General features: G+C 52.0%; 2 protein-coding genes across 2 annotated transcripts; one reads left to right on the forward strand and one right to left on the reverse strand.

Annotated features, from left to right (window-relative positions):
• Positions 1-5154: 5154 nt before the first annotated feature.
• LOC120670212 (mitogen-activated protein kinase kinase kinase 1-like) lies at positions 5155-6310 on the forward strand. Its single transcript, XM_039950275.1, has one exon. The coding sequence runs from the start codon at positions 5364-5366 to the stop codon at positions 6129-6131; it is 768 nt and encodes a 255-aa protein (XP_039806209.1). The 5' UTR covers positions 5155-5363; the 3' UTR covers positions 6132-6310.
• A 2640-nt stretch (positions 6311-8950) lies between these two features.
• LOC120671469 lies at positions 8951-10227 on the reverse strand. The gene has a single exon (XM_039951803.1). It carries the CDS (start codon positions 10140-10142, stop codon positions 9456-9458), a length of 687 nt encoding a protein of 228 aa, XP_039807737.1. The 5' UTR covers positions 10143-10227; the 3' UTR covers positions 8951-9455.
• Between the last annotated feature and the right edge of the window lie 1823 nt (positions 10228-12050).

A 12050-nucleotide genomic window follows, 5' to 3' on the forward strand; every position in this document is an offset into this window, starting at 1 on the left:
TGTTGACCCACGATGGGTGCCCAGGTGATATGTTTTTAAGATTACGTTTGTTTCATATACGTTTCGTACATAATGTACTTATCTTTGATCGTTCTATTTTTCAGTTTGAGTGAGGCTAGTCTTCTTACTATAGGTCGTCTTGCTGAGAGTGGTTCAGTACAACTGGACAGGTCCCTACTAATGGCTCTGGTTGATAGATGGAGGCCTGAGACAAACACCTTCCACCTCCCTTGTGGGGAGATGACACCGACCCTACAGGACGTTGCGATGCTGCTGGGTCTTCCTATCAGTGGGGATGCCGTAGGGCCTCGTGTCGTCCCGCCTACGTGGTTGGACGATCTAGAAGAGCGTTTTGCAAATATTGACATCGCGATTGATGTAGAAGAGCACCCAAAAGCAACAGGCCCTGCCAAGGCATGGATCCTCCAGTTTTAGGTACATACCTTGTTTTGTTACGATTAATGTTAGAGTTATGCTTTTGACAAGTGCAGTTATGGTTTTATTTTATAATTGATCTCGTACTCATAAATGTTCATCTTTTCTATGCAGCCCGACAATTTAGCATATGATGCTGATGATGATAGCGTCACTCGATCCCTTGAGACATACCTGTTGTGGTTGTTTGGATACATAATGTTCAACAACTCACACGGGGCCTATGTGGATAGGGTGCTTGTGCCTTACGCACTGGAGATCGCAGAGGCAGCTGTGGAGGAAATGCCTCAATACAGTTGGGGTGCAGCGGTACTTGCAGCCACATACCGTGGCCTCTGCAAGGCATCGGTGCAAAATAAGCACAATGCAATTCTTACAGGATGTCCAATTCTGTTACAGCTTTGGTCGTACGAGAGGATAGCAATTGGTCGCTCGCTTGTCGACCACTCACCGTATGAGCTGGATATGTACGGTGACATCGAGGATGATAGGCCCACCATGGGGACTCTCTGATACGCTCGTCAGGTACGGAAATGACTGCTACTCATACTATTCTATTGGCAATTCTGTTGCTTTGTTTTACCCTCTTTGTATTTCTTATTTGTACATATTATTATTAAATTTGTGCAGAAGAGGTGGGCCCACGTACAGTCTCGTCGGGCCTATCCTGAATTTGTGGCTGAGTTTGATCGGTTGACACCTGAAGACGTCGTGTGGGAGCCCTACTCCGAGTTGGCTATAAACACTCCTGCACCGATCGGGATATCTTCGGTTTGTTTTCAGGACCAGGCCTTTTGGATGACAACTGCAGCGTTGGTGTACGACGTTTACATTGAGGCTCACTGCCCGGACAGAGTCAGGAGACAGTTTGGTCAAAGGCAGTTGTATCCTGTGCCGTCAGCATTGGATCGGGTCGAACGCCATGACCACAGTTAACAATTCATATACTATTTCAGTGACTATGCATTGTATAGTTAACTAATCATATTTGACTAAATTGTTTTCAATATTTAGTTTATCGAGGACTGGGCAACCCTTCTCCAACATGTGGGTGACAAGGGTGCAGCCTTGGGTCGATGGCTGGGACCAGGCAGAGGAGAACGTGGCGCTTGCGACCCCTGCACACACGGAGGCTTCGTACAGGGTGTACATGAGCTGGTACCAGCCTCAGACTCGTTGCCGCTTGATATATGATGACATGCAACCACAGCCGCATGTTGCGACAACACAGGATGGGTACGCACGACATAGGGATGAGGCATTAGCTGGGGCGGTGAGTCAAAGTTATCATCGCTTTTCAAATACTTTAGATTACAGTGTTAATGCCTTTCTTTTTCTTGCTTGCAGTTTGAAATGTGCAGGTTGATGGACTTAGATGCCAGGGCGAATTTGATGAGGATTCGAGGGGGATCTATGATGGATAGGAATGAGCAAGAGTCGGCCTGGACCCGAGTTTCACAAAGAGCTCATTCCATGCTTGAAGCCTTTGGTAGCCAGACATCGTACGATGACTCGTACGGTTCGTCTCAAGCCTCGACCTCGTTTTCTTGTGGTCCCACACAGCAACAGTCTTCCCAAGTACCTTATTGGTCTCAGCAGCATTATCCAGGTACGTGAGGATACTTACTAACTTTCTACTTTGAAGCCAACAATTAATTCTCAGTCCATACAGGTGATGCACACCCACCTTACCAACCTCAAGGAGGGACTCAGTTTAGTACCATGGCACCAGCTGTAGGGGTGTCATTTCAACCAACACAAGCACCACCACGACCTTTCGGTAGACATATAGTCAATATCTTAATTTCAATTAATTGTGGTATGAAGTCTAATTCCTTTTGTATTTACATATAGGATCACAACAGTTATATGATGCCGGACCTTCTTCGTATTACCCTACAGCGACAGCAGAAGGAACGCAAGGTAAATAACTAATCTGTAGCCCGAATTTATCATGTGCTTCTTATTTCTATGAATATTTTAAATAATTTGAACGGTTTACAGATCGCACCACCAGCTTCCTGATATGGGTCATTTCTCGTATCCACCACCACCAGGTACGTATGATAAATATATAATAAAATATATGACTTATAAGACGATGATTAAAATATCTTAATTGCTACTGTATAGGGCCCACACAGGATACCTTTGAGGCGAACTTCGAAGATTGGAGTCAGTTATTTTCTACACCTAACCAGCAGGCCGATCCTACCTTCCAGACACCTATGGCCACCGGACGTCCAGGTAGAGACGTAGGGCCTCCAGAGCGGCACACCTACTCTACAGACCACGTCCACGCTCCGCGTAAAAGAGGTCGACATGGCCGGGGTGGTTAGGAGGTGGTTCTAGCTGTTTCCGTATTTTTGTTATGGACATGTCGTCATGTTATACTTATTTCGTTCTCAGGCATCACATATTTCGTTCTCATTTGCGTATGTGTATGAATTGCTAACTTATACTATTCTTATTCATATACTTTACTAATGCTTTTTATTTCTATCCAAAATATCTAAATGTTTTTTATTTCTATCCAAAATATCTAAAACCACATTTAATGGCCTAATTTGCGGGGAGGGGGAGCCTGCCGCCCCCCTGCCGGGCGGCAGGCCCCCTGCCGCCGAGTGGAGTGGCGGCAGGGGGCCTGCCGCCCGGCAAGGGGGCGGCAGGCTCCCGCCGAGGGCTTCCGCGCATATAATTTTTTTTAATTTACATATAAATCCCTGCCGCCCCCCTGCCGGGCGGTAGGGGTACAAAACTGTAAATTGTGATATTGAAAATATATTTCTGTAAAAAATGTTTTTCCAAAAATATAAAAATAAAAAAACGCCAAAATGCTGTACCAATCCGGAACCTTTTTTTTCCTAATAGGTAGGAATCCGGAGCTTGAATAAAAGGACTGTATGACACATCCAAAACTAAAAGGAATCGGGTGCTCATGACCTAATAAGGGCGGGAGTGAATTAGACAAACTAAAAATTTTAACCTCAAACTCCAACTATTTACACATAAATTAAACTAAAATATACTATCTAAATGTGCAACTAGTGTTTTAGTGTGAAAACCCTCATCCAAAAAAATTATGCAACCTATAGCCAATTCTATCAAGATTCTACTCTAGAAAGTAAAGGCACACAAAGATTGCAATAAGTAAATGCGGAAGCTTAAAGTTGGGATGAGAGAAAGCAAACTCTTTGACATGAAGATTTATCCCGTGATTCGGTTAGCCACAAAGGCACACCTACATCCATGTTGTTGAAGCGCTCACGAAGAGTATTGCTTCTCGGGCACTAAATCTCTCTCGTGAACATAATCACGGTCATCTTGGCTCCGGGTTCCACTAAGGAGCTTCACCAAGAAGGGTGGGGGTCTCCACGTCCCCCGCACAAAGATGTCATTGCCGCTCCACACCAAGCCGGAGGGTCGATGACGTTGCCGGAGAGCCACCAAGACTCCAAGGGGCCGTCACACCCAGTACAAGATGTGGTTCTCTCCTAGAACCAATGCAGAAGGCACACAACCTTGCTCACCCACTCACTCAAGAGCTAAACTAGTACTAAACCTAAAGATGTGATTAATTTTTTCTTTGGTTGGCTTGGAGATGTTCTTCAATGTGTCTATGGTCTTTCTAAACTCCAGCAACTCCAAAATGGCCGGGGAGATACGCTTATATAAGCCACCAACTCAGATTAGCCGTTGAGTAGCCGTTATGCCTTTTTCTGCGTAGGCGTCTGATAATCCGACCCTATCTTGACCAGGGCGTCGAATCATCCGATCCCACTGCCATCTCCACGATAGCCGTTAAGTTTCAAACCAATTGCTGACATCAATTAACCAACCCTTTAGTCCGACTCTCTTTTGATCATGCGTCGGATCATCCGGTGCAGTAGGATAAACCCTGAATTCCAAACACCTTTTATGATCATTGCTCCGACCATTACTCCGACGCTCCAAAGTTACCACATAGGATCATTCAACCCTGAAGGATATTTTCCAAACCGCGTAACAAGCTCTCTGCAGAATGCTACGGGTCATATTCCGACCTGGTCTTCAACGCGTCGGATTAACCGGCTTCTTTAGTCGGATAGTCCGACCTAAGGGGTGTCGGATTATCCGAGCTTACTCTATTTTCTGCTTCATTTTGCATATGTCCAACTTGTCGCAGCGGTCATTTGGACACTTCAAATATATTCTATCTCTCCATTTTCACTGCGACTTGATATCTCTACGGTGGGTTGGACACCTTGTCTCGACGGTGCATTGGTCGTCTCGTCTCGACGGTGCATTGGACGTCTCGGATATTGCTTGGACTCTATCCAAGGTACTTAAAGAATCCTACAAATACGATCTTGTAAACTCGTTAGTCCCATAGATTGCGTTGTCACTCGATCACCAAAATCACTCGAAATGATTTAAATGGTGTCATATTCGTTAAAAAAAACTTCTACTTTCTTCTCCGCTTTCTGCAGTCTACATGTAATTAAAATTTAAAAATGCTGTGTCGTTTCCCATTTCAATCAAACACGTCCGGTCCATTCCGTAACTTTTAGCAGTTTGGTCAAACTGGGCAACCTCAGGTAGTATCATCCTGTTGCAACGGTGACCTTCTCAAGCACAAAACTGCTCTGTTTTCCGGCGAAGTGAAGCAGTTAACCCATGATTTGGTTGGTTTGCAAAGTCATTGAGACTTGGAAGGAGGGATGATTGTCCTTCGTTCTTTCCCAAACCTGAACCCAAGGGTAACTTGCCGGACCTGCCTCCCCCTCTTCCCCGTTGCAGGTTGCTTCACTCCGCCGCCATTCTTGCCGTCACAGTAGTCATCTCCCACGGCACTCAACGCATCCAGGCTTTTTGAGCACCCCGGCCTTACATAGCCGGCAGCTCCGGACCCTCGCCGTGCTACGCCAGATACGACGAGCCACCCGCCGATGGAGCCGGTCGCGACGTCGGACACCACCACCTCCCCGTTCGCCGCCGCGGCCGCGGACGAGGAGGCGTCGACCCGGCGCGTGGCGAACCGCATCATCCGCGCGCTGCAGCACCAGCTCCGGCTGCTGCACCGCGCGGGGGCGGAGTTCTTCGTGCTCGGCGCCACGGGGAACGTGTACACGGTGACGCTGGCCGCCGCGCCGGCGTGCACGTGCCCGGACCCCGCCGTGCCCTGCAAGCACATCCTCTTCGTCCTGCTCCGCGTCCTCGGCCTCTCCCTCGACGAGGCCTGCGTCTGGAGGCAGGCGCTGCGCCCGTGCGAGGTCGCGCGCCTCGTCGCCGCGCCAACGTACCCGGACGTGCTCGCCGGCGCGCGCGCCAGGGAGAGGTTCCACCAGCTCTGGTCGGCCCGCCCCGCCGCCGACGCCCGCCGGGACGCGGCGTCGTCGGGGAGGCCGCTCGACGGCGCGGCATGCCCGGTGTGCCTCGAGGAGATGGCGCCGGCGGCGGCCGCGGCGCCGCAGGCGGTCCTGACGTGCAGGACGTGCCGGAACGCGGTGCACGCCGAGTGCTTCGCGCGGTGGAAGCGCAGCCGCGCGCGGCGGGCGGCGACGTGCGTCGTGTGCCGCTCGCGGTGGAGGCAGCCCAACCGGGAGCGGGAGCGGGAGCAGGAGCAGGAGCAGTACATGAACCTCGCCGCCTACATGAACGACGGCGACGGCGACGTGACGATGCAGGGCGCCGACGGCGGGCTGTGCGCCGGGTAGTTGTGTAACGTGGCCGTTCGTGACATGGCCTGCTGTGAAGCTGTACATAAATAGCATGTCAAATCATTAATTGGTTTCTCATTTTCTTTGTTTTCCGTAGGGAACTGACTTGTACGACATACATCATGTTCTACAAACCTGATATGTATATGTTAATGAAACAATTCTTTAGTAATTTTTGTGCAAATCTCAGTGACATGCCTTCTGGTGTGAATATGACGCTAGCAGGGTATAGCTTACGATGATGCTATATATCAATTGCATGAAAGCAAAGCTTATTCGACGTCGAAAGTTCAGAACTTGTCAATGTGTCCCCAACTGGAAATTTTGTTGCCAATTCGACACTCGGCTTGCTTTTGTTAAATTACAACGTTAGATGCGTGGGCCCGCATCGCGAAATGACCAATATGCCCTTCAGCCCACACGGGAAGACAAAACACAGAGGAGGCCAGGCTTTGCTCTGCTCGGTTGTTGCCGGAGCCGGAAAGACATGAGCCCGTTCGAGACCTTGCTCCCGCCGCAGTCCTCGCCGTCGCCGCACTCCAGGCTACTTGCTCGTCAGGTCGTTGTACTCGCCGTCCTCGTCCAGGTCCCCCTGCATGGTCCGGAGCGTCTTGCGCGCCATAAGCCGGCGCCCTCGTCGGCCGCCCGCTCGCCACGCACCTGCCTGCGCGCCGCTCGCCTCTCGGCCGCCCGCCCACGCGTCGGCACCAAGCCCGAGAAGCTCCATTCCCGGTCTACACCGCGGCCCCGTCCTGAAGCCGCCGCCCTCGCCGTGCAGCGTGCGCCGCCCGCCGCCTCTGCGCGTGCGCGCCGCTGCTCCTTGGAGACGCCGCCCCGCAGCCGAACGACGTCAACCGCCCCTCGCGCGTGCGCGTGCGCCGCCGCGCGCAGCCGCCGCGGCCGCGCCGTTCTGCCACCGCCGGAGCCAACGCCGGCACGCCCAGAGGCCGTACCCGGAGCTGAGGAGGACGACGCCACTGGAGGACACGCCGGAGCCGAGAAGCCCGTCTCGCGCCGCTCGCCTCTCGGCCGCCCGCCCACGCGTTGCTCGCCGCACGCCGCGCGCCTGCCCACTCGCCGCTCGCTCGCCCGCCCGCGGGCCGCGCGCCGCTCGCGTGCTGCTACGTTGTCGTTGTGAGTTGTGACAAGGATGACAAGGAAAAAATGCTGGCTCGGAGCAAGTCGCTGGCAAATTCCTGCGGTGAAGACGAGGCGGGAATTGACATTGACGGCTCACCTTGGAGGCAGCGAGGGGCGCGGTCTCGCGGGAATCGTACACGACGGCCATGCCGTCGGCGAGCCTGACGAGCATGAAGGCGCCGCCGCAGACGCCACTGCAGGCCGGGCTGACCATGCCGAGGCACAGCGCGGTGGCCCCGGCAGCGTCCGCGGCGCTCGCCTCTCGGCCGCCCGCCCACGCGTCGCTCGCCGCTCGCCGCGCGCCTGCCCACTCGCCGCTCGCCTGCCCGCCCGCGGGCCGCACGCCGCTCGCCGGCCTTCTCCGTCCGCCATGGGCAAGCTCGTCTGGGTCATCTTGAGCTAGCACCCAGCGGCGGCAGCCTCCTCCCTCTCCTCCGCCGCGGACGAGGGCGCACCCGTCGACGGCAAGGACCGCATCGGCGCCCTCCCGGACGACATCCTCGGCGACGTCGTCTCCCACCTCCCCGCCTGCGATGGCGCACGCACTTCTGCAGGCGACGGCAGCCCCAACGTCGGCCGTCCTCAATGCGCTGGGCGGCCGCCCGCCTCCACCCGCGCGACGGCAGGCCTGGCGGCCGGCCGCCGGCGTCCACGTGCCAGTCGGCCCCCTTCCTCTCCAGTTCCGGCCTCAGGGTAGGGGCGTCGGCCTCCCCACTCCCGCCGCGACATGCCCAGCGGCCTCCCGTGGCGGCGGCCCGACTCTCTGGTGGGATTGGGCGACGGCGAAGGGCGGGATTGGGGCGAGCCCAGAAGGGCATATTGGTCATTTCTCTGTGCGAGGCCCGCGTCTAACGGTGGAATCTAACAGAAGCAAGCCGAGTATCACATAGGCAACAAAATTTTCAGTTGGAAACATATAGGCAAGTTCTGAATTTTCAATGTCAAATGAGCAAACCTCATCTTTTCGAGTGTCAAATGGGCAATTCTCTCCTGTTGTGTAATTGATTCATTACACAGGAGATGCGTAATTGATTCATTACAATTACAGAAGCAACACTTCAAACCCCCTTCCAATTCTTCCTCGCTAGATTATCTTTTGTTAGGACAACTCCTTTTCGGAGAAACAAAAAGAAGATCTTTATCTTGAGAGGAATTTGTAGTTTTCAAATCAATTTGTGGCGGAAGGGAGCATTTTGGTTCATCTTGTGGAGGTATATAGATCTAACTGTAAAAACCCCGTATTTATATAAATTCCATCTAAAGTGATCACTCCCTTCAACTATTGACCAATTTTGGTTATTTTAGTTACCAAATCAAGCCATTCTTGGAGTTTTTCATCAACCAGTACCCTTCTAAACAAAATATTTAGGGGGTTCTGAACTTAACACACTCGCTACCGATGCGTGTGGTTAGCAGGCTATATTGTAAATTGATGGATACTATTCTTTAAATGGCCTTTGGCCCACCCAAGTTGCATGCCCTTTGGCGGGCTATGTCTCTCATTCCAATTGTGATCGGTAACAATTAATCTTGGTCACCTATTAGATATATAATTTGTTTTCTTTAACTAGTACAACTTCTTTTTCAAACATATGGGTTGTCAAAAGAAAATCTCATGTGTTTTAACTTCAAAAGAAAATGAAAACTTACAGGTGAGCCTTTACTAGAAATCCAAATTAGCACACAACGATATCCACACATCATTACATTTATTTATAGATTTGAAGGTCAGGACTCAGGAGTACTATCCTTCGTTACATCATGCCCAAATAAAATTGAGGCTGGAATTGACCAAAGACAGGGCTTCAAACCCTCCCAGGGTGTGATGCAAATACACCGCAAGAGTGCCAAGCAAAGCCCCGTCCAAAAACAAACTGACGCTACCATAGGGCATAGAGGATGTCCATCCATTGACAAGTCAGCTGGAAGAGCACCCTGAGTCCCTGAAATACCCTCGATAGTCTCCATGCAACCGGACGAGGTTGCATGAGCAAACCAGACTAAGCATGACTAGACTACAGCACTACTGCTCAAGCTAGAAGCAAGTGCAGCAAAAAAACAGCCGCCATGGCATGTAAACATGCGTGCACCTTCTAGCCTAAAAAGGAAATGCTAATGAAGCATCAAGCAAGCTACTCAAACGTTGCATGCTCAAAACTAATCATCGACCAACCGCGCGAATCAGTTCCTGTTGGTAGACACCCGGCCGTTGACCTCGTCGGTGATCAAGGGCATGCAGCTGGAGCAGCGAGCGATGCCGGCGCCGCCGGCCTTCGCCGCGGCGACGTCCCTGACCTCCCTGGGGTTGATGCTGGACCTGGACCTGGGTCCGAGCTTGGCCCGCCGCCTGAGGATCTCGCGCATGGCCTCCGCCTGGTGCAGCACCGGGTGCGTCCGGCCGAAGCCGTTGAAGCGCTTGCACACGCCCATGTGCGCCCTGAGCGCCTCCTCCAGCGCGCCGCCGCTCTTCTCGGCCTCCTCGCGCACGGCCTCCGCGCACAGGCCGCAGACCCAGCGCCCGGCGAACCGGCGGCGCACGCCGCGGATGTACTCGGGAGTGCACTCCTCCGACATGCCGCAGCACTCGCACTTGACGTCCTCCACCTCGGGGACGGGGCGCAGCAGCTGCTGCGGCTTCTCCCCAGCCTCCGTCGCCTCCTTCTCCTTGGCGCCGTGCTGCTGGTGGTGGTGGAGCTCGTAGGAGACGTCGGACACGGTGCGCTGGAGGGCATCGGACGAGGTCCGGCGCCGCTTCTCGCCGTTGTTACATGTGGCCGTGGGGATAGCGCTGCCGGCGTTGCTCGCTATCGCGACGAACGGCGCCGCCATGGCCATGGCGACCGCGCACGCCTCTCTGCTTGGAGCCATGTGGATCAAATCTCTCTCTGCTATCTCTTGCTTGGTGAAGCGAATCGAAGATGGTCGGATTGCTGCGCACTGTTTGCTTTGTATGTGCATGGGAGCAGCCAGCATGAACAACTCGGAGCTATTTATAGAGGTTTGGGAGGTCGATCGGGCACGCATGGCAAGAGCGAGAAGAGCCACACAATGTGTCAAAAAGGTTAGCGTGCAACGTGTGGTGGATCGGCGGTGCACCACTGCACAAATTGTGACCTCGAGATTTGGTACGCAGAAGAAAGTGCTAGCCGGCCGATCAAGAGACCTTTTCGCCAAGTTGGGGCCTGACCGGAGGCATCAGCGTGACGCACGGGCTACTGAGTTTTTGATCCGATGCACGTGAAATGGTGTGGCGAGACCAGCATCGGGCCATCAAGTAGGGTTGAAATCATGGCCGGAGTATGCAAAAGGTGACGGCGAAATCCGGCCAGTTGCGTGTTTCGGCGGCCTTGCTTACGGTTACTGTTGAAGACGTGATCAAAAGATTGTGTACAGCGTTTCATCTCCCGTCGTGACTAACCAGTTCATCTAAAGTTGATTATTTATCTGCAATCACCACACATATATATAGCTAGTCTAATAAATTTTTTGGTACTGAATTGAAGAATATGATTGTTATCTTTCATTTTTCACTAAGTAAGGCTAACAGAGAGATCCACCGGTGCCACCGTGGTGACCTGTGACGCGACGCAGAGGGGCCGGAGGGGTGGTAATGGGCTATGACCCTATGGTCCCTTCACAATTCAACTTGACTTTTATACATTTTTAACTCAAAATTATATAGGATTAGAGCCCGGTCGTTTATCCAAATCAAATTTCAAGACCATTTATCACCCCGCCAGCGCCTCATTGTTGGCCAAATAAAACTACATGTCGTCTACATGTCCTAATTAAGGATATAAATCAACATTTTTTTAACTGACACTTAATAATATCCATATGTGTCGTCGTCGCATCTAGGTCTGTGCTCTCCACAATCCACATCATATCACTAGTGCTGGCATCGATGGCCTTGATTCCATCTCATGCCTGGACAGGCTGGAAAGTAGAGTGGCTCACGAGCAGCTCGCCGCGGCCGCCGCAGAGAAGTCTCGAAGTGGGCTTTGTACTTTTTTTTTCCCTATACTTTGACGTCGCAGTTCTGAGCAACTAGGAATGGAGTTAGAGATCTGCCAATCAATGTCCGGGCTCCTGGCAGATATTGTTTGTCTGGCCTCGGCTCAACCACACACATACTGATGATGTTTTCTCTGATGAAACAGATCGATCAATATCCTAGCACCTAGCTAGCTAGCTAACCTACTATACCCATGTCATCAGTGTCTAGAAAATCTCAGATTGGTTTGCAATTTGCGAGAAAGACATTAGCCGATGGAGAGCGCTAACAAATTAAGACCTGTACTAAAATACAAGTGAATCATTGAGATGTTTAATCTCAGATTGATTGAGAAGCTTCTGGAGAAAATTAACAAAAAGAAAAATAAAATAAAATAAATGAGGATCCTAAATATCGAGCGATAAGTGATCAGTTCTCAGCACAGCTCCTTTTGCCAAAAGCTATCAGCTTATCATACCATGCATGCACGGCTTATCAGCCTTTCCTCCTCCAGTCATTTTCTCACTATCAGAAAAGCAGCTGGGCTAGCTAGCTTATCGATCGATCGAACGATCAAGTTGTCGGAGCAGTAAGTGCACAAAGTTTACAGGTCACGTGCAAAGCTGATCAGCCCCCCTCTTTCCCTCCGATCCGCGTAACCGATCGACGTCGCGCCGCGGCAGCCATGGATTTCTTCTCCCTTCTTCCTCCTCGCTCCGTTGCTTTCAGCAGCAGGGGGAGACTGTAGATATTGTGGGACATGGACGTGGGTAGCTAGGTCG

Source organism: Panicum virgatum, chromosome 4N (assembly GCF_016808335.1).
Source record: "Panicum virgatum strain AP13 chromosome 4N, P.virgatum_v5, whole genome shotgun sequence".
In the NCBI taxonomy this organism is placed as follows: domain Eukaryota; kingdom Viridiplantae; phylum Streptophyta; class Magnoliopsida; order Poales; family Poaceae; genus Panicum; species Panicum virgatum.

Excerpts from the sequence above, each read along its gene's own strand:
- LOC120670212 (XM_039950275.1), top strand. The coding sequence starts at position 5,364 with ATGGAGCCGGTCGCGACGTCGGACACCACCACCTCCCCGTTCGCCGCC.
- LOC120671469 (XM_039951803.1), bottom strand. The coding sequence starts at position 10,142 with ATGGCTCCAAGCAGAGAGGCGTGCGCGGTCGCCATGGCCATGGCGGCG.